Source organism: Rhipicephalus microplus, chromosome 1 (assembly GCF_043290135.1).
Source record: "Rhipicephalus microplus isolate Deutch F79 chromosome 1, USDA_Rmic, whole genome shotgun sequence".
Classification (NCBI taxonomy): domain Eukaryota; kingdom Metazoa; phylum Arthropoda; class Arachnida; order Ixodida; family Ixodidae; genus Rhipicephalus; species Rhipicephalus microplus.
Window position 1 is genome coordinate 243473185 of NC_134700.1, and position 26175 is coordinate 243499359.

The 26175-nt window shown below is 43.1% G+C and overlaps 2 protein-coding genes across 4 annotated transcripts in view; one reads left to right on the plus strand and one right to left on the minus strand.

Annotated features, from left to right (window-relative positions):
- Nost (Nostrin) overlaps positions 1 to 16854 on the minus strand; it is a 28784-nt gene extending 11930 nt beyond the window's left edge. Inside the window, exons 1-7 of one of the 2 annotated variants that reach the window (XM_075891812.1) lie at positions 16732 to 16846; positions 8916 to 9049; positions 7833 to 7918; positions 6946 to 7026; positions 6818 to 6880; positions 5775 to 6012; positions 3197 to 3421 (exon numbers count right to left, since the gene is read on the minus strand). In XM_075891812.1, coding sequence (XP_075747927.1) covers positions 3197 to 3421; positions 5775 to 6012; positions 6818 to 6880; positions 6946 to 7026; positions 7833 to 7918; positions 8916 to 8963 — 741 coding nt within the window. In that variant the 5' untranslated portion in view covers positions 8964 to 9049; positions 16732 to 16846. Of the gene's footprint in view, positions 1 to 3196; positions 3422 to 5774; positions 6013 to 6817; positions 6881 to 6945; positions 7027 to 7832; positions 7919 to 8915; positions 9050 to 16731 lie in introns of both variants that reach the window. The other variant, XM_037434115.2, reaches the window with a different exon arrangement.
- Positions 16855 to 16960: 106 nt separating this feature from the next.
- On the plus strand, positions 16961 to 24301 carry p23 (cytosolic prostaglandin E synthase). Of its 2 annotated transcripts, none has more exons than XM_037434123.2 (5): positions 16961 to 17096; positions 18340 to 18520; positions 20678 to 20920; positions 22315 to 22342; positions 24155 to 24301. In XM_037434123.2, exons 1-5 carry the CDS (start codon positions 17071 to 17073, stop codon positions 24193 to 24195), a joined length of 519 nt encoding a protein of 172 aa, XP_037290020.2. In that variant the 5' UTR covers positions 16961 to 17070; the 3' UTR covers positions 24196 to 24301. The 2 variants fall into 2 exon arrangements, with proteins under 2 accessions (XP_037290020.2, XP_075747952.1); XM_075891837.1 differs by lacking the exon at positions 16961 to 17096 and adding an exon at positions 17325 to 17735.
- Positions 24302 to 26175: the final 1874 nt, after the last annotated feature.

Here is a 26175-nt window from a genome sequence, read left to right on the forward strand (position 1 = left end):
GGCCTCCAAGATGGCAGGCGTGCTTGGTTTAACCGAGCCCCGCTGGATAGCACAACCTGTACAGTTTAACCATAGAGTTTCCTATATATACACTAGAGGGAACACGGGCACTAGTGTTCATGGGAGCTGTAATGCATGGCGTTTACACTAATTTCTCTGTAAGAATGGCATTGTCAGTGTAGATGTTGTCAAGCATTTAGCTTTCACACTCACATAAATTGTTACGTGACTTTAATGTTCCTTTGATGCCTGAATTATGAAACCGCATAAGAAAAAAGTTTGTTTTTCATTTTTCAGCAATAAAAACTTTTAATTCTGCAGTTAAACTGTCCAAAACATAACTTTATTGCATAGTTTGATGCATACAGAGATATGTTCAAAGTCGAACTTTGAAAAGACAATCCTTGCTTGGGTCATCAGGCGATGGCATGATATATAGTCACTTGTTTAAATGAAAGTTTGACTACATTGGTTCCACAACGATCATGTGACATCGTGTCTGTGACTGTGTGAGAACCGCAGACTACGCCTCATATTTAAGCAGACTTCTTGGGAGTCGACATAAATGTGACAGTGCCAAGAAATGGATCTAAATCATCACGAGGCAGAGCCAGTACTTTGTTAGGATATTTCTGTGTCAAAAAGATTGCTCTGCTCAACAATGTGACCCATGAAGGCAGCACGGAAATCTTCTGAAAATATTTAGTAGGACCTCAGACAGAGTCACATTAAGGAAGAGCGGTTTTCCAATGTGGAATTAGCAGCTGTTCTTGATAAGCTCTTTTTTTTTTCATTGCACTGTATGTTTTAGACACACACTTGGTTCATGTACCGCATCTTCATCCTCACCGCTTATGAAGGCACCCTTGCTTGTGCATGAGGATCAGAATCAATATTGCCATCATCACTGTCACCAAGATAGCTATTGTAACTTTTATCACCTGGTGGCAAGCGGGTGCAAAGCCCTATTTTTCCATGAATAAGCGGACGTACATCACCTATAAATAAATAAAATATGAACTTGTCATATCGGCAATCATCACTTACTGCTTAAAATGCCGGATATCATGAATTTGCGACATACCACAAAAGCGAGGATCGTGCAACAAAAAACGTAGTTCAGAATAATGTAACGTGTTGTGTGCAACCTCTTGGATGTGTGCACACAGAAATAATTTTATAGATGATTGAACTTTGCCGACTCAGACAAAAAAAAAAGCGAAGTGAGAGCTGCTGCACGTGCTTTGCGCACTCCGCCATCAGCTAAAGTACATTGGTTTTCAACTTAGAATACCTTACATGAGATGGCGCTAGGTGTCTCATGCTAAAAGGTACATTCGCTGCCAATACGTGACAGCTCATCACGTGTTTCAAGACATGTGTGGTCAGCGTTTGTCGGTATGTTGCGAATTTGCAATACTTACCAGTAAAGGGTTAATGCTGACCGTCTCTCTCGCATGCCCCTTTAAACAAATCGATGCAATGCTGACAATGTTGATCTAAACATTGTTTTTGTGTCTTTTGAATATTTTTTGGAATATGAATGTCTTCATATGGAGTACCACAAGGACAAGAGCTTACAGCTGCTTTCTGCTGCCATGCGACTGCAGACAGTCGTATTCGCTTGCATGACAGTGTATTTTGCATGCACACCAGCAATGTCGCTTGCATGCACACCAGCTTTTGGTTGTTGCCAAGAGCCATTGCAGTCCGTCCTGTATTATGTGCCATGCATGATGAACGAACTTCCTGCCATTTTGGGTGCACAGGAGCAGTCCACTGCACTACTTTTACAGACCACAGTTGTACAAAGATACCAAACGGTACGATGACAGCTGCACCCAATCTCAGCCTTACAAGTGACCTGCTTGACGAGCTGTCTGGTTGCATTCAACCAGTTTTGCCGCTTAGCACTCCCTTAGAACGAGTTGGAACACATCTTCTGGGCTTTTTCCCAGAATCCACAAAGGTCAATTATTGGGTTATCGTTTGCATAGATAACATGACCCATTGTGAGTCGGCAGCAGACATGGACCTCTTTGTATCGTACCACGACCATGGTCTGCAATGTACAGGGAATGTAGTCAAAAAAAACCTTTTGTCTATGTTTATCTATCTTCTGCCACTCCACACCATACCATCCACAAACTGATGGTACAGTAGAACAAGCAAACAAAACGTTTCGCAACGTGCTGTCCATGTACATTGTTCTTCCTTTCCACCTTTTTGACTGCCTGGCCATTTGTACTGTATGCTGGGTAACTGCAAAAGCTCCTGACAAGAGCTTTTACAGATGGCCACACAAGAATTATTGGGAGTGTTTCATAGAGTGAAAGCCCATTAATTTGGAAAATCAGATAATTTCTTGGCCAGCATATGTAATGCTGAATAGCATCAAACTCTCGTTAAATCGGTCATACTTGATCGCAACCCACGTAATTTGATTGATCCTCAGAATGTACTGTGTGCAAAGGACCACAAATGTGTGACACAAAGGAGCTAAAATGGTGCTCACAGACAACCAAAGTGGCAGTGCTGTCCGCATCAATATCTTCATCGAACGGTGCTGTCCAGTTGAGGAACCAGCACTCAGCAGCTCAATTTTAATCGTGCAGGGCTTTTTACATTATGCAATGAGTGTGCGGTGTAACAATACATTACAATGACAGAAACTTAAAATGAAGAGCTTTCAGCCACAGTTGGCACGCCGACATAAAACTCGTTTGCTGAGTTGCAATGAACGAGTTATCAGCTGCCAGTCATTTTACCTGTGAAAGAACTATAGTCACACACATGGCGATGATGGTGGTACATAATACGCAATGCATGGTGGTGGTGGTACGTTATAACAGGAGGAGTGCAGAGCACTTTTTTGCTTATTAAACATGGCAGTGTGGCACCATTGTTGCGCAGTGTACGAAGTCGCAAGATGACAAAGACTGCAGTTTTTACATTTCTATATTTCAGTATTCGGATATTTATCCCAGTCCTCTTAAATCCGTATTGTGAGCTTATAAATATCACCTTTTACTGTAATAGGAAACTGAGGGGGAGGGGGGAATCATGCATCACACATTGCTTTATCTCTCTTTCTCCCTGTTTTAGAAAGTGTGTTGTCCGTAGGGCACGTAGAGCGCGTGCAAGCTCCATGCACCTTCAAGCAATCACAGTGACAGTCTTTGAAAGCAGCCTTTACCTGTACGGTCTGTGGGGCCATGTGCATCAGGTGCTGTGCATAACGGGACAATGCGGTGTGCAGTGCCTGCAGGCGCTCTTCTTCCAGAGCCTGCAGCCAGCCCGCTGTCTGGAAGAGCAAGGTCTCCCACTCCTGGCGGGCCTGCTCGGCCGACATGCAGGCTGCATAGTATTCGCCTTCTGCCTTGCTCAGCGCATTCTCAGCCTTGCGCCGCTTGCTCTCCAGCTGACAAGGGAAAAAGATACTCATCAGCCTAGCCACGATCAATACCTTGGGTGTTGTCCCAAGTGGTGCTACATCAATGTCACATTTACTGAGCCAGGAAGACCAAAACTTCCTCAGAAGTTCTAGTGTCTTGTGTGCATATACTCCTATATAGATGTACACATGCAAACACATGAACAGCCATACTCTAACACTCTCACTACCGGAAAAAAGAAACTGTACCAAATTTACAGAGACATTTTCTTTTTCACTAAACTTTTATAGCTTTTTATTTTTTTAATAAAATGGTACGTCTTTCACTTCAATGCGGTTCCTTTACTCCACAAATTACTTTTAAAAAGACAAAACCAAAGGTGGTTTCACCATATGGCAATACAATGAAAAGTAGGAATAAAACAAAAGCTGAGACAGAAATAGTGCAACATGGACAAGTGTGGCAATATAGCACCAATAAACACACCTATCCAAGTTTGGCCACCACTGGTTCCATGTGAGACCAATTTTCGTTGATGACGAGTATGGTCACCATTGTTTACCTTGGTGCAAAGTCTCACAACTATACTTGTCAATGGAAGAAGGGGAGCTGGGCATTTTCTATTCATTTATTTATTATTTATTTATTTAGCATACCCTGTAGGCCCTCCTTAGAGCAGGGGGTAAAAAGAGGCATATGGAGGCGAGGGGGAATGAAAACTTAAAACTGAGCTATATATAGATTCAACACAACATAATGGCCCTAATAAAGGTAAACACATTGATTATGACTACCGAAAAATACAGTCACCCATTTAATGCATATCAATTTAAATGGTTATGAAATGATGCTAGGTCTCAATTTAAAGCTTGTTGCACCTTTCATTTCCAAGACACTTAGTATTATAACTGATCGCATGTCCACAACGAGAATTTGAATTCACTAAAAAGAAAGGCTAAAATTATTCCAGTATTAAAGAAAGCTGATATACATGAAGTGTCTACTTATTGTCCTAGTATTTGTATTCTTTCATCACTAAGCGAAATTGCTGAAAAATTATTTTGTAAGTGGTTAAAAGCTCATATAAAGAAATTTAATTAGTGAAATTCCTGTCCATTCGGTTTTCATACAAGGCAGATTAGGTCACTTACATTTTTTTTTATATATATTAAAAATTTAGCATCACAATATCACTCAGTGCAGTGTGTCTTGTATGCAGATGGCAGTACCGCCTCCATTTATGATGAATCTTTACCCAGCCTAATCACTAAACTAAACAGTGAGCTTCAGCAAATTGTTGCACAATGCCTTAAAAAACCAACTAATGATCAATGCTGACAAAACTGCACATATAATTACCAGACACAATCAAAGAATACTTCCAAACAGATGTGAATTAATTATACATGATCATCCCAGACTCTGCAGGGGGGGGGGGGGGGGGAGACACAGGAAGGTCCTAATAAGTGAGCGACAGCAAAAGGGTTAATTGAACACACTTCTGGTGCTTTCAAAGCTTCTTATGCATAGTATACATTAGACTCTTAGTAAACGGAAATTCGTTAAATGGAATTCCTGCTTAAATGAAACAACTGCCTTTAATACGATTGATTCTATACTTATATTCTGCACCCCTTTTTATCTCTCGGTAACCGGAACACCTGTTAAACGAAACGTATATCCCCAGTCCTTTCAGGTTTCATTTATTCAGTGTCTACTGTACTGACAGGAAATACATGCAATGTGAAACCCACACATTTGTTACACTAATGGTGCCAACATGAAACCCACACATTCATCACACTAATGGCACCAACATCAGTGTTTGCTGAATACTTTCTGCTATGCATGGTCTATGATATCCTGTGATGAATTATGTAAAAATAAAAAACTACTTGCCTCTTCTTACTTCTGCACAATGCATTGGCAGGCTGGTTGATGTGAATACACTGCACTTTTTTAGCATAAAATAACAACACAAGACAAAGGAGTTTTTTGTCCTGTCATCTGCCTCATGTTGTTTTGCGCTAAAAAACCAGTACTATGGACTCTTGCTATTTAGTTGTTGACAAATGCTGTGCTACAGGGCATGAGTGATGCAGGCATGCTGCAGTTGCCCTGTTTCCTTGTGTGCATAATCATCACAACTCACAACCTATTTACTTTATGTCCACTCTGTTGCTTGAGCTCTACAGTGAACGTACGCATGACATGGTAGGCCCAGATCCACTTGTTTCCTTTCATATGTATCAGCTGCACCTGCCTAACCCAAACTCATAATGTTACTCCAGTCATTTTACCACGTGGTTGCTAGCCTCCAAACTCAGCCCCGTATGTGAGCAGTGTTCCAGGCCAAACAAACTCGTACTGTTCACACACCTTGTGCTGGTCTCGATCGGAGGAGCGGGGCTCGAGTACCCGCCCTTGGGCCTGCTCATTGGCACGGGCGCACTGGTGGGCATGGCGTTTGGTCCGTTCCTGCAGGGCTCGGCGTTCCCGCACGGCCCGTGCACGCCGTTCTACAGCAGCCTCGAGATTCTTGCGTCGCCCTGCTTGAGCCTCGCAAGAGGCTCGAAGAGGCGCACACACTCCCTCTGACAGGCCTCGCGATAAAACCCTGCAACATTGGCTGCCTTTCTTCACTGAAAGCGCTCAATAATACAGCAATCTAATACTATGCCAGTTGTTTTCTTACAGCAAGGCAGCTGGTTTTCAATACAGCTTTATAAATATACAACATTTAATGTGAAACAAATATTCATGCCCTTTAATGGAAGAAGATCACGATTACTTTTAACCAACAAAAGATATTACAAGCAAGCTTGAACTTGTGTTTAACAACTAGTACAGTGCATGTACAAGACGTGGTGGGGGAGACGTGTTGAAAGCTGCGTAAGGAACAAGACCTTTCGAGATATTTTGGAAGTGTATGGTCAAATAGAGCAGTGGCTAAAGGGCTAAACGTAAAGAGCTAAACCAGTTTTTAAGAAAAACTGAGACAGAAATTAAACAATTTTCACAAATCAACATTGATAAGGGGTTGGCGAAACTCATTTCTACAACACAGGAGTTTTATTCAAGAGCACCTTCATCCGGGGATCAATATAGTCCTGTCCCATAAAAGTACGAGCTGCATGCATCTTGGTAATTCAATGCTTAAAACAAAACAAAAACCTTGCTGTTTCAACATTTCACTCCATTGCGTTTTCTTTAGTGCTGATCACTTGAAAAATATTTCTCATTTAAAATATGCGCTATTCACTTGGTCAGTCAAATTTTCAAATAGTCACACACCCCCTACAGTTGATGGACAGAGGATACTAACTGCAGAACATTCTGCAAGCATGTTGCTGAACATAATGTTTAGGGTAAGAAGTGCACTGCTAGTGTTTATGTTCAATGAAGGTAAGATAGAAGTGTACCTGTGAAGCTGGGCTTCTCGTTCCAACTGTGTGGCCACTTCTTGCCAAGCTGCCGCACTTGTGCTGAAATCAATGAAGCACACTCGTGAGCTCTTATATATAGGTGGCCACGCTAAGAGTGGACATACCCAATAGCATCCCTCGCTGCTCGGGCGAGGCGCTGAGACAGCTTGGCCAAACTCTTCGCATGCCCAGCTTCCAACTCCGACCTGGAACCAAACCACTTCTCGTGTCTATGACAGGAACCTGGCTCACCATAGAAGAAGTCGTACAAGCATGGCCACAAATTGAACGTGCGGAGGTATCATCTAGAGCACAGGCAAACGCTCCCAGTCCACTGAAGGACAAAGGCGTCCTTCCAATAATCTCCGATTCAATCTATCATCTGTTTTTGAGTGCACATGCTGAACTGTGAAGTGAGTGTGATATGAACTTTTGCGAGGCAATATATGTTAGCAGCCTTGTTGATGCATCACCTCACATTTGTCATACGTTATGGTGGCTCCAATTAATGATTGCATGCTCTGAACATTGATAAATTCGAGCAAACGTGATATTATGGCATCCGATCTACATCAGTGTGGCACCTGCAGTTTCTTATAATACTGAACAGATGTCCTGAAGTGATCAGAATTATGCACACTAGCAATACTTATGCAGTACCTTACAATATCAGGATTAAATCATTTCATTTTCAGACAAAGACTCACTCGTCAAAGCACAAAAGTCACAAATAAAAGCTTGACCTTTGAAGTCAAGAGAGCTAGCTGTAGACAGAGAATGTAGCATTTCTGAACCAAAGTAGTAGTTACCTATTTGTTAATTCACATTGAGGTGCATCAATCCCTACAAATTTACCTGTAAAATTCTACATTCTTTCTGTCATAGCAGGGAATGCTTCCTCAGAGTGCAATTTTGAATACAACTGACGAAAGTGTTTGAAGGTAAACAGAGCTTCTCTACAGACATATGGTTTTACTCCCAATGAATAGGAATGAAAGCAGTCTTTTCTCACCGATCCTGCAGAATGCTGACCACTTCCTTAGAGAAATCGGCTCCCTGCTTCAACAGACGACGCAACTCCTCAAAACCTGTAGGTCCCTGCAGGTATGTAATCGGACCAATTTAAATGTGGCCACAATATAACAAGCAGTTAATGTGACACAGCTTGAAACACTTAATGCATCCTCTACAAAAAAGAGGGCATCAGCGAACCCAACAAACTTCTGAAAAAAAAAAAAAAAGCTGCACCTTTCACTGTGCCAACAAGCACTAAATATTTTTCAAGCATGTCTTACTATACCAGTTCCTTGCCTAGTTGGTGTCTATGCTCGCTAAACAGGTTGTTCCTGATGCTGGGTGTAAAATTTGAATTAAAAAAAAAGCAAACTACCAACTATTTATTTACATGTTCACTGGGGCACTCTTTCTTGAGGTCTCCTTCTATATGTGTGGATTGAGCGAGCAGTGGGCTATTTTTGTACTTTCCAGGTGCACCATCCTTCATCAGTCACATTCCTGTGAATGTTTCGTTCACTTCAATGAGATGGCACTGCTACCTCTACGGCTAATGTTTAGTGTGTTTATTTCAAAAATACAGAACTATTTTTCGGCTTGTTCGCATAAACTTATTCTGAAATCTGAAGCGACAGGCCCCATAAAACATGCATTTGTTCCCTCTGCATCACACTTTATTTTGTATCTGTATAAGGCATGATGATCTATTAGGTGAGCCAAAATCTCAGGGAGCGGCGGAAAGAACGCATTTATAAGTTCGAGTGAAGTATATTTAAAAAACCATGGAAAAATGGTGGCGAGCAACACAATAGACAGATAGGCTGCCAATCTCCTTCTTAAAAACAGAGAGAGAGAGATCACTGCACTATATCCAATACAATAAACACACACACACACACACACACATGAGTAGAATTTTCAAACCTAAGCTAGGACCACATGACAGAGTTTTCGATTGTGGGTCACACCATACAAAGCATGAAGACTTTCGTGCATCAAGAGTCACTGGTGGGTGCCGCCATCTGGCACCGGTAAAAGTAGTCTTGTAGCAATTTATAACCTCTTGCAACAAAAAGCGTACCTCTGCGTTGAAGTGTGACGAGACTGCCGCATCAGCAAGCAGACGCATACATACTTGTAACACTGTGGCGGTACACAAGAAGTACAGGCCATGCCCCACGATGTAGTGAACATGTTAAAGATCAGAGGTCAGAACTGAAGTAAACCAGACATCAAACATGTAATTATAGAAGCTGTCCAATGGCATGTTTGATTTGCACACCACTGCACGTGCTTGAAAGGTTACTTCATGAAAAAACAATCGGTAGTGAGAACTCCTCTACCCTGTCCTTTTTTTATTATTATTGTTTCACACTTTGCACCAAAAACAAACGCAAGCGCGTGCCACTCACTTGCCTTACTCACTTGGTAAAATATGGCTGCGATTAACTTGCACCATCATTCTAGAATGCTTCCAAACTAGCTGCACAGATTGAAAACTGACAATGCTTTCAAAAGAGACATCAACTTAGCCAGGAAAGAGGGAACGCTGCTGAGTAAAGGTGTGAATTTCTGGATTAATGCAGCCTGGCTGTTCTCTGGACTACGACACAGGGCGTCGGGGGGGCATATATCGACATTCATGAAAGTAGGCCAAGCCGGGCCAGGAAACTAGTATATTGTTATTTATTTTTACGCACTGCTGGAACTACTGCAGGGTTGAGGGTAACATTAGAGTGCATCAATAACACACTCATATAGTAGCAATGCACAAACTTTTTGAAGCAAAAAATTTCAACCTTCAATTGTAAAGAAAACACAAGAAAAGCTGTGTTTGTACAGTTGTATTGTTGTTGACATAATGAAATGATGAATTGTAGATTATTTGAAAATATTCTTTTCTTGTCTAAAAGCAGTACCACTCGACAAGAAAGAAACCTATATATATTGTCATTCACTCTTTAGTACAGAAAGATAAGGGAGAACTATATAGAGAGCATCATTTACATTACGTCTGTAACAGCAGGAGATCCATGGGCTGACATATATAGACAACTCAGTTTTACTACCAGATATTGCAACGAATGAGTGTTGTCATGAAACAACGCATCCACGTACAAAGAAACTGGGAGTAAAATGGAGAAATGATTACCGATATCAATTCAACAGTCAAGAAGTATAAAAGTCCTCACTAAAACTCCTCTACAGTTTTCAACCTTCATAAGCAGCTTAAAGAGATGTACTGCATCAATGTGAAATTTGTATTAGCTGAAAGCAAAGCTGTGCCAAGGTTAGGGGAGCAACATTTGACAGCTGGCCACATGACTGAATGGATCGACAGCGTTCGTGCTTCAGTGACGCAGCTCGTGAGTTTTCCCCGTGCAGCAGGCTCCAGTGCAAGAGAGGCAGTGAGTGTGTTCACTAACAAACATCTCTTACCGACTGCTTTGCCCAAATTTTTGAAGAGCTGAATGGCAGAACACGATGGAGTCCTCAGGAAGTTGCAAAATGGAACCAAGCCGGCATCTGGAGGACAGTCTAATCACACTCATGCAACTTATTGAAATACTTCATTCCATGGCTGACAGCAGCATGGCTCCTGATGTGGGAGGACCACAGACATGAGTGGACCTATTATGTAGTACACTGGCTCTACAAAAAAAAAATACACTGGTCATATGCTCTGTGGCGTCACGGTAGAACCTTTGGTGCTCTCGATCACTATAGTAGCGCACTGTGGACATATTAAAATGCAAAAGTATAGGAGTGCATGTCTTCACCATTTTCTGTTCATCAGTGTACTATTGGCTCATACACTTACACCACAGCAAGCATCACCTCTTGTTGCAAAATCTGCAGCCACACAACGTTGTCTAGAGCAAGTGAACATAAGATTTGTTATATGCCAAGTGCTCATCTGTGCACACTGTACAATTAATATCCATTGGGTTTCGAGCACCATACCCTCAGCTGGGGCAAAGACTGCACTTAATCACCAGCTAGAATAATCGACACTCACGTGGTAACTGCACCACACAGTTGGAGTTTGTGGATGTTTCTCCTTCCTGCTGAATGGATTGGGAACCTGCGGAACCCGATCCGTGTCCCACCCATCAGCCTTCCAATTCTCAAAGTCCCTTGTCGAATAAGTCTTGTGGATGTGGGAGTTATCTTCACCTCCAAATGTCTTCAGACATACGAGAACATCTCATGGAGAGAAGCGTGGCAACACATTAAGTACAAACCGGCGCAGCCAGCCGCATGCTGCAACGCGCATCCGATAATGGACAGCGCCACCACTATTCCACCGGAGGCTAACGTCACCACGGGTGGCTATAAGACCCAAGCTGCCAGGCTCACTAGGATGATTGTTTCTCTAACCGGTTGAGCACAGCATTGGCACGCTTGCCCTGCTGTTGCTATCACGTTAATAAACTATCGTTACATATTATGTTGAGATCAGTCCTTCACCGACCTGCATCCCATATCTGGTGACTCGGAAATCGAACTAACCGCATCGCCATAGCCGAGCAAGAAGCCCTCGCCGTTCTTCGCCAACAAGTACAACTACTTCAAGCCCAACAACAGTCGCGCACGGTCCACACCCACCAAAGCTCTGTTCTAGCGAGCACCATCACTCCTACGGCCACGGCGCCTTGCATCCTCATACCACCAGAGCTTCCCAAATTCTGGCCAGGAAACCCAGCCACCTGGCTCCCCCAGATGAAGGCTGCTTTCTGCCTGCGCAACATCATCTAGCAGCAGGAAAGGTACGCCATCACAGTAGACATAGCAGTAAAACGCAGCCACGAGCAGTAAAACGCAGCCACGACTTCTACCAGTGCCCCTTCAACAGTTCCCGTTGAGCCTCGTGCACAGACTTCAACTCCCTCTACACCCGAAGCCGCTTCTCCTGCTTCGCTTCCGGTGACCACGGATGCCTCTTTCTTGCGGTTCACAGAGACCACCATTACTCAAACTGTGGAAACCATTTCTGCCCGGATGTCTACAGTGGTTCCGATTGCTTCTCGAAAAAAGGATTCCACTGGTGATGACTACGGCAGCAGATGCCCTTGCCCCAGTCCGCGACCAAAGTTCCAGCTACGCTGCTTTCCATGACCCAGGCTCCTACTACGTCACAGCTTGCGAAGTTTCCATCCTTGGGTGTTCAGTTTATCTGTCCTCGGCGCCACTCGCAACCTCGACCTCCAGAAGAAAGTCCAGCACCCTTTGGCCACTCCTTCCACAGCCGTCACGTACTAGCCCGCTATGTTCACGGCGAGCTCTGGGCGTCTGTTACATCTCCCAGACTTCTACAAGCCCTGAGAGTTCTCCACTCCGCAGAAGGGTGATGTGGCGACATACTGCACACAAACCGGCGCAGCCAGCGTGACTTGGCCGTATGCTGCAACGCACGTCCTATAACAGACAGCACCACCACTCTTTCACCGGACGCTGACGTCATCACGGGTAGCTATAAGACCCAAGCTGCCAGGCTCACTAGGATGATTGTTTCTCTAACCGTTTGAGCACAGAATCAACACCCTTTACCAGTTGTTGCTATCACGTTAATGTATGATCGTTAAATCTTATATTGGGATCTGTCCTTCACCGACCCGTATCCCAAAAAAGCTAATGTACCGTACAGGAAAAGCCCATGGGGCTGCAAGATACTACATGCTGGTTCAAGAGCTGTGGATGGGTGTCTGCAAATGTTGTTTGTGATATATTTATCAGCTGAAACCAGGGCATAGCTTGCTGATATTTAAATATCATGGACCTTTGTAGGCAGTACAAGACCTTTAAAGCATGACAGGCGAAATTTCCTACAGAAGACAACCTTGCCAACAAGGCAATGCAGGGTGTTACAGTCAAATTTGCTTATCACAAATGAGAAAAAAAAAAAGCAGCATTCAGTTCAGTATGTAATATAATTTTCAATATATAGCTTTTATTGAACTTACCTTATTCTTTATGCAAATTTCAGTTCAAGACTTTGCTTCGTGATAATGCAAAGACGGTTTCACTCGAATGTGCTGTGTTTTTTTTTTTAATCCTGATTTTCCTGTTGTTTGTATATGGCATAATTACGTACCATAATCTAGAGAGGTAACAGCTGCTGCGATCAAATCATTGTACCACCATGGAAATGATGAGAAGTACAGGCTTCGGATTGGATAGCATTAGCTAGTGAAATATCTACGGATCTTTTTTAACAGTTTCAGTTTCCTTTTTTGTACAGCTAGGGTAGAGGGGGGGCGATGCAAAGCCCACAGGCAGTGCCTTTGTTGTTCAAAGAGGCTGAAGACTGCTAGGTCTCTTGGTTTGCTGCGACGTTGCAGCTTTACAGGTTGTGTTTGACAGTTTTACTGAAACGTCGTGCACTCGCCGCTGTGCATAGGTGTAGCATTCCATGTCAGTTCAAGATATCGCATAGAGTTCACATCTTCTTACATCTTGCTAAAAGTGGTTCAGACAGACTGCAAAATGATGGCCAAGCTAAGTAGACGCACCATCACGCTCCTATGACTTTGCTTCACAACATGAGAGATGCGCTGAGAGCAGACCACTTGGACAGACATGTCTGACATCGCATCAGACAAAGCGTTAAGTGTTTCAAACTCAGAACAGTACGGTTATTTCCCTAAATAGATAATGCGCACTTTCAAGGAAACAAACAAGTGGCTTGAATGGCAGACTGTCCTTTGTGCTTGTTGGTTCAACATATTTGAAGTTTGTGGTGCGAATAAGACACAGACGGAGATAAGTACACACACACGGAGTGCCCGTGTGTATCTGTACTCATGTTTGTTTGTGTCGTATTTGCACCTTAAACTTTGAAAAACCGTGCTTCTTTTCAAGTGTTGTAAAGAAATAATTCATTCTATCCTGATGCCATACCAGGAACACGATGGCAAAGCATTGCATACTCTAGTAGTTGAATTTGTCCCATTGTCACTTCCATCTCACGGTCACAGAAACTGTTGGCAATAAGTTTTACGTAGAAAGGCAGGAAGTTTTTTAAGAAATAACACTAAGCAAACAAGCGTCGTGAATCTCAAGAATGAAAGCCATCCACAGCCTGTACTTCCCATCAATGGGCCGTCATTCTCATGGTGGTACAAGCATCACAGAAGGAGCCCGAATAGACTCTAGTGCCAGATTACCCTCCAAGTATTTTAGTATGAAACTTCATGTTATATGGCATCAATGTAAACAGTGCCTCAACATCTTCACACAAAGCTGTGCATACTTTTCAGGTGCAGAAAACCTCTAGTCTGCATGCACCCTAGTGCTGACCTTGTTTTTCAGTATCGTACACGGTGTGCTTTTTGAAATATGCTACACAGCAACGATGTGAAATGTTCCTCTACGCTCCACTATGCAGTATATTGATTGTCGCCGGCCTTGTGGAAAACAGCCAGGTTCTCCCATTTTACAGCAGCCATTGTATAACCAAAGGGAGCAGAGAAGCACACGGCGACAAGGAATCGCAAGAGAAAGCACACGATGGCACGAGGTAGTTTCAACTCGCTCTGCTCATTGACCATTAATCACAGTGCTCACTCTTTCAGATGCATGTTGCAAAGCCCCCCTTCTTAGGCAAAGCCAACGTCTTGGAGTGTTCCACATCTAACGTTGTGTTTTGTACTGTCCCGTTATCAATATATCAAGTGCTCCAGCTATTGTTGTGTTATGTAGCCATATATGTTCTTATGCACCGACGTTAAGGCATTGTATCACTCGAAAGTAGTTTGATGTAAAGAATAACCCAAGTTACCAGAGTGCGGAACTGTCAGGTATGACTACATGAAGTTGGAGAGCATTCCTCCAACTTCCCTTGAGTTTGTAAGACGAGCACATGCGGTTTTCATGGAAATGAAATCATAAACCATTAGATGCATGGACAACTAGCAGCTTTTCATCAAATGTGACAAAGGTTCTTTTGAATACAAAGCCACAAACTAACACTGGTATGCGATGACTTAATTACTGCCACTTGTGCTTACTTAGGATCTTACAAGTGACAATTTTACCCCTATTTACAACTTCATTTCCATGAAAGTGATGCATGGTGGTCTTGCAAATGAAGTAGAAGCAGGCCATTGTTGCCCTTCAGTTACACGCACTCAAAACAGGTAGAAAGGTGCATAGCTCGATAAGCCCCTAAAGACATCCTGTTCCCATTTGAAGATGAATCTCCTCTGCCTCACACATGCTGAATATCCCGATTTGCTTGTACCAGTTGCAGAAGCCCTGCTCCGAAAACCACCTTCCATTCACTAGGCAGAAAGAAGTTTGCTGCTATATGCCATATTATCTATGTGGGATATCCGACAACATAAAAAATGTGGGTGCTTGGGGAGACATTGGCGCTGCATACACAGCCTCAAACAGGTTGGCTAAACTATACAAATGCAGCAACTCATTACTTGCTAAAAAGACTCTTGGCTGCAATAAAAATCACAGAACAAGTGTGCTGTGCAAAGATCATGTCGCAAACGTGGTAAAATCCTAACTAGTGACAGGCTCAGGGTACACAGCAGCAATGTCAACAAACGTAGAGACAGTAGCCACAGACAATGTAGCAAGCATCGGTTATTGTTCTATCGTCCATACAGACTGTGACAACTTCCTACAAGGTTGATCATTGAATGTGGCAATTAACCCTAGACTAGTTCAATATGACACTAGGCCGTATCTTTGACAATAAAACAACTATTCTCTTTTTCGACGCACTTGTATTTGCACATGCCTAGTACTGCTTTTTTTTTTTTTTAATGTATAGATCAGTGTGATTCGGTGTGAATTAATAATTTATGTGAAGCTCGTGCCTCTGCGCATCCTGCTCCTTAAATCTGTGCTAAACTCTTGGGATCACTATATTTGGCCTGTGTCACATGGTGGAGCCTTCGCGTTTCTCGAAAGCCTGCAGGTCTCAGTGGTCGCCCCTTCATTCCGCTAAAAACGTTCGTTTCCCGCTCTTTGGTCGACCCATACACCGTGGTCGACCCCCTCATCCTATGCTCTCAGCTGGTGCAATATTTGTCCAAAACTTTTCGAATGAGGAAACTCGGTTTGGCCGATCGATGAATTTCTTCCCGTTAGTGCATGCGCGACTGAAACATGTAGGTGTTGTGAGCTGAAACTTTACAGCAGCCAGCAGTGCACCGAGCCCCCCAAATCGCGGCCGGGGGCAACGGCCACGCGCGCGGGCGGCAGATGGCGCCGTCGCGGAATCCGTGAAAAACACGGACATTGGCGCGGAACAACCGAGCTCGGCCGCGAACGCCGCCGCCAGAGAATCTGAAATGAATCGACGCGGTCCCGGCGACGCACGCTCAGAACGAAATAAAAAACGAGGCGCTAGAGAGACGGCACAACCGGGTTTTTATTTTGTTATTTTGTTTTGTCTGCTCCGAAACTTGCAGCAAATGAGAGAAAAAACGGCGAAGAACCCCAGCGAGCGCCAAAGATGGGATTTACAGCGCAATATGCGGTTGTAGTCGACATGATGACGGCCACGGATGGCACACACGCATCTGTCGAAAAAGCTGGGAGCATCCGGTGCGAGCGAGCACAGCCACGAGGTCACGAGCGCAGCGACTCGAAACGCGCTTGTTGTTCGCCCTGGTTGGACAACGAAACCGGAAATTAGGCGAGTAAGCATCGATGTGACCGCGACGACTCGAAGGATGCCACGGCGGTTGACTTTCGCCCGGCAGATAAAAGCACATCCATGCGATCTGTCAATTCAAAGACAGCACGACAGAACTATACGCAACAAAAAACAGGTGCATTTAAATTGAGCGAACCGACGACTGCGCTTTCGGTGTCGCACGCACAAGGACTTTCGCCATTAAGTGAGCTAACAATATTATCGAAAGCAAACTCACCCAGAACGCATCCCTGAAGGAAGTCATGACTCCCTGAAGAGCCTGCGTTGTCATAAGATTTGAATCTAGAGCATTTTCACCTGAGCAGGTGCTAGTGTGACTTAATACAAGAGAGCGTCTGCTTAAAACAGCTCCGCACAAGATTGTTTTAAAACAAATTTGCAATAAAACTGTTGAAAGTTATCAAATAAATTAATAAAAATTTAACCATGTATAATTCCAATAATAATAGTTGTACTTTAATATTTTAATTTTTTTATTTTTGTGCGGTGCTGTTGCATAGTCAAGACCTGCGAGGGAGGCAGTTAGTCAGCAGCGCAGCATTGCCCAGTGTGTAAAATGACAGGCGAAGCCGCAACCACAGCGTAAGTATGAATGGACAAAATCTTATTTATAGGTTACGATTCCAAGCTATTGCCAGCATGGCTGCTGCAGCTCTTGCGTCGCGAAAAAGAGCGACGCGGTGAAAGTTATTGGCGGATATTGTGGCTCCACCTGTTCGAGAAGGTTCGCGCTCAGCCGCCCATGCGACTAGGCCTAGTTCTCTTTGCTTTCGCGCTTTGTAACTTCGCCGTGTCGCCGAGAAAAGGAAAATATGTATGCGTATTCGTTGACTAGTGTTGTAATTGCAGCGGGGACTTGCCGCAGATGAGTGCGCTTTGCAGCGTTGGCGTGTGGGCCGCGTTGTTTCGACACCCGGCGCTCAGGGCCTCTTGAAACGCCGGTGTGACGCTTTCAAGCCAAGACACCGAAACGTTGAATCATTTCGTCGACATGCGTTAAGATGGTCAACTTTTCCAATATTGCAATGTGATCCACTAGCAGCCAAATCGAAGTACCATGAATCTTGGAACATTGTGCCGGGATCGTAGCAGCTCAACGATCTAACAATCTATGAACTAGCATTCAACTCTCCGAAACGGGACTCAACTGTTTTGCGCTTGGATATGTCACGATAAGAGTGTTTGCCGGATGTTGCCCCCCTGTCTTCAGGGGCAGTCACGGTCGGTAACACACTGGCAAACGCATAACTCCCAAGTTTTTTTTTGTTGTTTTTTCAGCACAGCACGCACATAAATGTACCTCTATGGTGCATCCCCTATATCGCCTTGTTTCTCATGTGATAGTTGGGACTGATATCGCCAGTTTCCAACAGAAAACTTTCCCAGTGAACAACTTTCGGACCATTGTCTGATATGAGCACAGGCAAATCTACATCGTACTGCCACATTGTATACGCGTAAATAATTTCATTCTTGCCATCTATCAAGAGTGTCCGCTGCCAAAATGATTAGCGATGGGGATGGCTACTGCCATCTAATCTGTTCGAAACAGCAGCAACTCGGAGAAAGCTTTACTGTACCAATGTTCGCATTTGCATGCGAAAAAGCATTCGAATAGCTTGAGTGTTTTAAAAGATTTGTGAAATTACTGTGTGGTGCAATAAGTGCAAATGTTAATGAATTTAATGGTACATAATTTTATGTGGGTTATATTCATTGTCTAAGTCTTGTGTGCAGTTAATTGCTGCTCCGGCTGGAAATTTCGATCGCTGCCAGCACTCTCTTGTGTGGCTTGTTGCAGTTGAGTCTGTTTGTTTCTGTGCAGTCTTCCTGTTCCCCCTGTACTGTGGGCACAGCGCAAGAATGTAGTGTATGTCAAAGTGGCCCTGGAGGACTGTAAAAACCCAACCATAAACCTAACAGCAGACTCCTTACACTTCAAAGGGATGGGAGGACCAGATTCCAAGCCACATGAAGTGACGCTGAGGTTTCTCCATCCTATCAAGGTGAGGAGTGGTGGGTTTTGTGTGCATTGCGTGTAACCACCCTAACAAGAGTAGAATAGCTGTGCCGATTGTGCGCCCAAGTTGCTTACCAGTGCCATCCTGCGCTGAGCAACCCCCGTTGAACAGAGCTTGTTTATCAGCATCATACTGCGTGGCAGTGCCCAAATTTTGCCGCAACGTGCAACATCCATCAAGTCCCACATCTGAAAAACGTGTCTGAAATATTTGACGTTGTGCTGCACAAGTTCATCGGTATTTAAGCACTAGCGTTTCTGCAAGTTCTCGTCTCTTGCAAGTAGTGCTAGGTAAATGATGTGGTTGCACATTTGACCGCTGCAACAAAATTGCTCGTGTCGTGCTGCATTAACACTAGAGGGAATGGTAGGGCACTTGCACAACACTTTCAAGAACCACCTGAAGCCTAATCGAGGAGACTGTTACTCATTGGGCCAGCAAACTCGTGAAACCAGTGACGTAATGACACAGCGCACCCATCGGTCCACTGAACACAGCGCAAATTAATTGGCAAAACGACGCAACGACAAAACTGAGTTGCCATAGTCAGCAAATATAGCTGTCATGTTAGGAACTAAATTTGGAAGCGTAGACCACTGTTACTACGTGTAAACATCGGTGTTGCCATGGCAACTGAAAGGATTTTTTGCAACGCGAGGCAAAAATATGGGATGGGATAGTGACAGGACGGAGCACTGTCCTGTCACTCTATTCCTTTCTGTTTCCGGGTTTCGTCTCGCGCTACGAAAAATTCTTTCATATGCATCACCAACAAGCCCACATTGCAATTCATTGCCATAGCAACGGCACATGCAATAGATATACGGTGCCGCCAACAGGCGCATGCCTTTGTTACGTTATCAGTCCAAACATGCCTCGCCAGTTAGCCAAGAATTTTTACCCTAAACCTAACTCTATTGTAAAAAATACAGGAGGGGGTGTAATTTTTTGGCCTTGAATTAACTTGCGCAGAACGCCGCTTAAGCCACCTTCGCTGCAATACACCGGTGGCCTGCGGAAAAGTTTTAATTCGAAGGGGCTTTAGCACTAATCATGGGGCACAGCACAGCTGGTTCAATTACTCATGCGTGAATATGCCACATAATTCTAAGTACTGTAATACGATTGCTGTCCTCTGGAAAAGTTACTGGCAATCATTTGGAGCACTGTATGATATTTCAGCAGCCCTAAAAAAAAAAGTAATAAAACTGCGGCAGATTTTTTTCGCCGGTCCTACTTCTCAGTTTTACTAATCTCCCGAAGCTCAAGGTCGCATCTTGGCAAATCCACATTTTAATCCTCAAGGCCTATCGAAAAGATTTGACAGGTGTGGCAAATGTTAGAGGGCTTTGTCCTTGTTTGCAGAGTGGGGTGGCTAAACATACTCTTTCACTTTGTACGATTTAGGGGATGATGAATGTTTCTACATAGTTTTTTTTTCTAAATGCAAGCCTTCTTTTTCATGCTGCTCCAAATTTAGTTTTTAGTGATAACAAATGAATGTGTTTTTTTTTTTTTTTGTAACCTGCTCCAAATTTGGGTTTTAGTGCTACAAAAGAAACATTTTGCTGAAAGGTTGCTCCAACTTCTAAATCGGCTGTTGCATCCCTAATCTAGGCAAAGGACACCAGGGACAATCATGAAATACAAGCATGCAAAGACAGCTACATTCACCTAAATAGTCTCCCCCTCCTGTCTCTCCTTTCATTGCATTGCCACCTCTGGTGCCACACATGTGGTATCTCTTTAAGCTATCAATCAGAAAGTTACTTTATTTTATCAAATAATGGTAACCTTTTATTTGGGAAGAAAAGCTCTGCAAAGTGAGCAAAAATTTTTTTTTTTTTTTTTTTTGCCATAAAAAGGTTGCACGACGGGGTGGGCACTTTTTTTTTTACTTATGCATGAAGCATGAAAAGACTTTGCCAGTGTAGCGTCACAGTGTAGGCATCAGATGTCCTTCCTTATAGATTACAGTATTGAAATTTTTTTAACATTTTTATATCATTTAAACATTCCTGTGGTCCATTCTGTTTAAAATTGAATCTTTTAGCACTCTGCATTAAAGGGCTAATCTCAATCTAGATTGTCTAGGCATTGTGATTTGCCATAGTCGTTGCAACAATAGTGGTTCCCTTGCAGCCTGAAGAGAGCCGGTACGTAGTACGGCCACGTGGCACAGAGTTTGTGCTGGCCAAGGCTGAAGAAGGCCCCTTCTGGAAGCGGCTCCTCCAGGATGATGCCAAACATCACTGGCTCAAGGTAGACTTCAACAAATGGGTCGATGAAGATGACTCTGGTGACGAGTTAGGTGCTGGTGGGGGTGACTTTGAAGAGATGATGCGCTCCATGGGTGGCCTGGGTGATGACGACACTCCCGACATGGTACGTCGATTGTGGCACTTCTGTCATTTCTCGCAAAGGTCTTTCAGGTCTTTTTCGTGTATGCTGATTGGACAGAACTCATTTAGTTTTGTGCACGGTATTTGCTTTCAAAGGCTTGGTAGTATTTCTGCATTATGAAGTTGGAATTACATTGGAAGACTGAGATTTTTAGATGTCAGTGGGTTTGAGAATGCTGCTCTTCAGACGTACTTTGGCTATGAGAGCAGTGATTATGCAAACCATCCTAGAGCGTTGGTCTGATTATGTTCTGCTTTGGGCCATCTGTTTCCTTATCAGCATCAGCTTTCCAAGACAGAAATTTGTACAAACTGTAAGAAAGGAAAGTGTGTGTAGGAAACAAAGCAAAAAACGCAGAACTTGCAACTTTAGGCTGGAGGCTCCCCAACCAGTGGCGCTGCGACTCTGGACAGGCAGCATCATCTGGTGCAGAAAAATTGAAACTGGAAATATAGGTCAAGCAGTCGGTTTTCCTTCTCTCCACTGTGCTGCCACTTGCTTCAGTGCACATGCACAGCTGTCATCTTTCGCAATGTACCTCTTCAAACGAATCTTCCAGCTGGACAGGCCCTTCGAAAAGTGAACGTAATCAAAGGAGAAAAGTTTGAATCACATTTACTATTGGGAGCAGACGATAGACGACGCCAGACTTAACTCGAAATACATTTCCAATGTCCGCGACACTGCCGTACCTATACTAGGGTATATTTCGACGTAAACTTCATTCTGTCATATCTTTAAACTACCTAATGATCTATATGCACTGCGAAATGAAGCCACGCACACAATCGACGTTCCGCGTTTTAGCAATGCTAGTTTTCTATTAATCTGTATACTGGCAGTAGCAGACACGTACTGTCATGAACAAACTTATGCAGCACGCAAAAAAAAACAAAAAAAAAACAAATAATAATCAAAGATTTACGCGGCCATGGCGGTAAAAAGCCTGATGAGGTTATTCATGTCTTCCATAACACTCGAGCATCACCCACTGACATAGCTGCGAGACAGCTAGATTAGCTTTAACCGCTGTGAAGCAAGTTAGACTGCTCACCTCGTTTTGCTCTTCCCCCACCCCCGTTTATGGCATCATGCTTGCACTCTCACTTTATGAGGATATCGACAGTATGGGTCTATAAGACCTGCTGTGTAAACGCGGTTCAGCGATGAAGGTGCCGAATTTGAGGCACGATGTGATAACTAGCATGCATTACGCCCGCATAATTAGCCCACATGTAAATGCACACTTGAAGTACTGTACCGAACGTAACACGTACTGTGTGCATGTTTTTTTTTTTTTTTTTAAGAATGAATTTTCTAATTGTGGTGCACACTTTGAGTGCTACGAAGTAACTCTTCCTGTTATCTCCTTTCAGGAGCAGACAGGGGACAGTGACGACGAAGGTATGTGCCACTCCAAGACATCATTCTTATGTTATCGCTTTGAATCAATCACGCGGGATTCTTTGTGGTCTATGAAAACGCTTAACTTTGACAAGTTCGTTTTGAAGGCTGGAATTTTTGCAAATCTTGGAAAAATCCTTGAAATTATATTTTTTTTGACAGACATTGTTGCACATTTCACAGCGCATTATTTGTGATGCCCTAATTGTAACAGGTGGCATATTTAATGTGCCCATCACAAAGGAACTGCAAATATTAGTAGCTTCTGCACAGTATCAACACCGCGAATTGCATATTACGTCAACATACGGCATCCGTTCTCATGGACCCACCTTGGTCTGCACGGAGTGATTTAGAACCAACAGAGGCCCAACTGACATTTGGGATCCTCTCGGAGAAATTTCAAGATCTTCTCTTGTAGGCGTGAATTCTCCCTTGTGTAAATGCTGACTGCGTTGAGATCTGAATCTTGTCACATGACTGATTCGTCAGACATCTGATCCATCATTTGAATAAAAGTTTTGCTAGTGAAAGAAGAGAAAAAAAGCCAAATCACCAAAAAAAAAACTTTTCACTTTTCTGAATAAAACGGTACCATTTTTTCAATTTAGTGGCACTTAAAAGTAACATTATTAATGTTGTTTTTGTGTGTGTGTGTGTGTGTTACATATGAAATTGGTAATTTTTTTTTTTTTTTTTTCAAATACAATGTTGTAGACTCAAGCTACTTTCAAAATGGTTGTCTTACAGTTCTAAAGTTGTTGAAGCAATATTTGATTATTATTCATATTCAATTCTAGTTAGGTTACGAAATTCGCTATTTAGTTAATCATCTTCGCTGGCATTTGCCTCTGATGAACGGCACAGTTTGTGCGGTGGCCACGTTTTTGAAGCACCACATTCGAAACAGTATTTGCTCCGAATTTCTGTCAACTATGGCTAAGCAGGCCTTGCTGCGTCACCATGTGTTGTCGATGACAGATACTTTGATTGGCTGACATATGATGGTTCCTGTAGAGTTGAAAGAAAATCGAAATTAAGACCTTGTCGGGCGTCAGTGCCTACAGTCTTCTTTCCTGAGTTTATCCTTGTTCATTTGAATGAACCTCAACGATAAGAATAATTGAGGTATAAATAGTATTGAATTGGCAGCCAGGACTCCAAATACATGCATACTAAAGATTTTCTGAAAATGTTTCACAACCTCTTTAAGTGTATTTTTCTGTTTGCAATGACGTTTTGACATCTGTGACTTCTGGAAACCTAATAAGCCGTACTTACTTTGTAGCTGAGGCTTCGCAGCAACACTCATATTGTATAATGCGCTGTAGAGCCGGCATACATGTTTTCATCTGAATAGGCAGATTGGTGTTGTCTCTGTTACTGGGTCTTGATTCGTTGTTTATATTATAAGGGCATGTACTATCAGCGTCAAATAAAACCTGAACTGCGGCGAGCCTTCGCAACGGTATAGTGAGTGCCACCCAGTTATCACTGTTGACAGGCGAGCACATCCTGTTCGGCAGTTCTACGCATATATATATCTGTGCCTGTTGTAGTGATAAGTGGACGGCGCGCACATCCTGTTCTGTTCGGCAGTTCATCCTGTTCTGTTCGACAGTTCGGCGCGCACTATACCATCGCGAAGGCTTGCCGCTGTTAGGGTTTCATTGGACGCGGATAGTACAGTTTGCATGCTGATAAGAATATGCACCATAATCATAGTGATGCTCCAGATTCTGAATTTATGGAGTTTTGCTTTGGCAGAATTGGGGGGCTGTTGTAACAACTGCTTCTTTTGGTGCTGTGCAGAAATTCCAGACCTGGAGAGCAGCAGCAACAACAAAGAGTGAGGTCGGCAGCCATCCCTTGTACAGACAGCGCCAACATCGGCCCCTTCCATTCTTCCTTGTCATTTTGTTTTGCTACAGTCCACCAATAAATCTACCAATGCCAAAATTTTTGTGTCGATTTGAGTGAAGGCCAGTTGCTGCACAGGGGGTATGGGTCCTCCAGAACGCTGAGGTTTAAAAGTGCATTTTCAAGGCCGTTCGAAGTCGTTTTTTTTTTTTCATATTAGTTGTGGAAGCTTCAATATATGCAACGGTTAAATAAAGCCATTTCCAAGGCCACATGCCACACATAATGGCTCCCCTCCTTTCAACACCTTTCCTCTACCATTAATTTCCCGCCAGACTTCTCCCACTTACCACTCCAGTTGAAACACTAAGAACGCAATTTTCGATGTATGCACCTTGTGGACTTCAAATAGCACATTTGCACTAGGAAAAGAGAGTTTAGTTGCGATAAGCAAGGTAAAGGTGCGCCACCTGCCGGCTACGCTGGGAGGGTGGTAACGGGTCCCCAAATGCACAGAATATCTCGTATGGTAGAGCGCCCGACTCTGCCGATGTCATTTACGGAGGCAGTATTGTCGGCCTTGGTACTAATTCGCTATTTCTCAAGGCTGGTATTCCCGACTATTTGCGAACCATCTGGCGAGTCGTGTTGGAGCTGAGCCTTTCATGTCTATCCAATACACTGAGAAGCAGCTGCTGCCTGAGCGCGGTTTACGGAAAAACGTTCTCAACAAAGCGAGATATCCCATGTAGAACCAATGTATGCTTTCTCTCAGTTCACTGGTGTTTTTCTGTGGTTTGGTCGATTTGGTTTAGATGCAAGTTTAAATGATCTGCCAAATTCTTCAGTTATATGGGGCACACCAAAATGGCTTTTTGGAGTATCATCATCCCCTAAATGAAATTTATTTCAGTATCTACTATTTTTTGCCGAAATTTATATCCCAAGTGTCCCGTTTTGTCAAGGACAAATGAGGGAGCATGGTTCTCCATCCGCATGAGTTCGGTGTGCCTCCGTCTCTGGGCTTTCTTGTGTGATTCTTAAAAGAGAAAAGTGAGCCCGGTAACTGTCTGCATGAGAGTGCGACACCTCATGAGTGATGGGGGTAAGGAGGGATTGAAAGGATAGGATTAAAAGGTATATATAAAAGGGAAAATCTACAGAAAAGGCACTTGTACGAATAAAAGATAAAATCATCCAAAATATTGAAAACAGATTGTTTACAGTCGCTATATATCTATATTTCCAAAAAGCATTCGACTCCATCAAACACGAAATTTTATTCCGTAAACTTGAAGCATACGGCTTTAGAGGTAAAGCACAAAATCTTATCCGTAGTTATTTGCACAATCGACTACAGTACATTTGTCTCCAGGATGCTCAATCTGAAGAAACTGTAATCAAATATGGTGTGCCCCAAGGCTCTGTACTGGGCCCTCTACTATTTATAACATATGTGAATGATATTGTTAATATCCCTTTTACTGGGGAGGTATTAATGTAGGCTGACGATACGAGTGTTTTCTTTTCTGGGAATGATTTGAAGGAGCTAGAGGCGATGGCAAACAACTGGTTGAAAGAGCTTAATCTCTGGGTATCTTCTAATAAACTAAAAATAAATGTTAAAAAGACAAAGTTCATGCTTTTCTATCCTAAAAATAAAGAAGTAGATTACATTATGAAACTATACTACGGCGATTCGCAACTAGATCTAGTACACAATCATTTTTTTCTTTTCGTTTCTTTTCAATCAAATTTAAGTTGGTCAATACACGTGAACAATGTAAGGATGAAGGTAGCGAAGTCTATAGGCATGTTGAACCGTTTACGTAACTTTTTAACAACTAACTTAAAGAAGGAATTGTATTTTTCCATAGTACATTCTCATTTTAGTTACTGCTCGTTAGTGTGGGGAACAGGAATTAAGACTGATAATGAAAAGCTTTCTTCTTTACAGAGGAAAGCAGTTAGAC

Coding starts and splice junctions, on each gene's coding strand:
- p23 (XM_075891837.1), top strand. CDS start 17,704: ATGTTGCCCCCCTGTCTTCAGGGGCAGTCACG. Junction 18,521..20,677: donor GGTTTCTCCATCCTATCAAG/GTGAGGAGTGGT, acceptor GTTCCCTTGCAG/CCTGAAGAGAGCCGGTACGT. Junction 20,921..22,314: donor ATGACGACACTCCCGACATG/GTACGTCGATTG, acceptor ATCTCCTTTCAG/GAGCAGACAGGGGACAGTGA.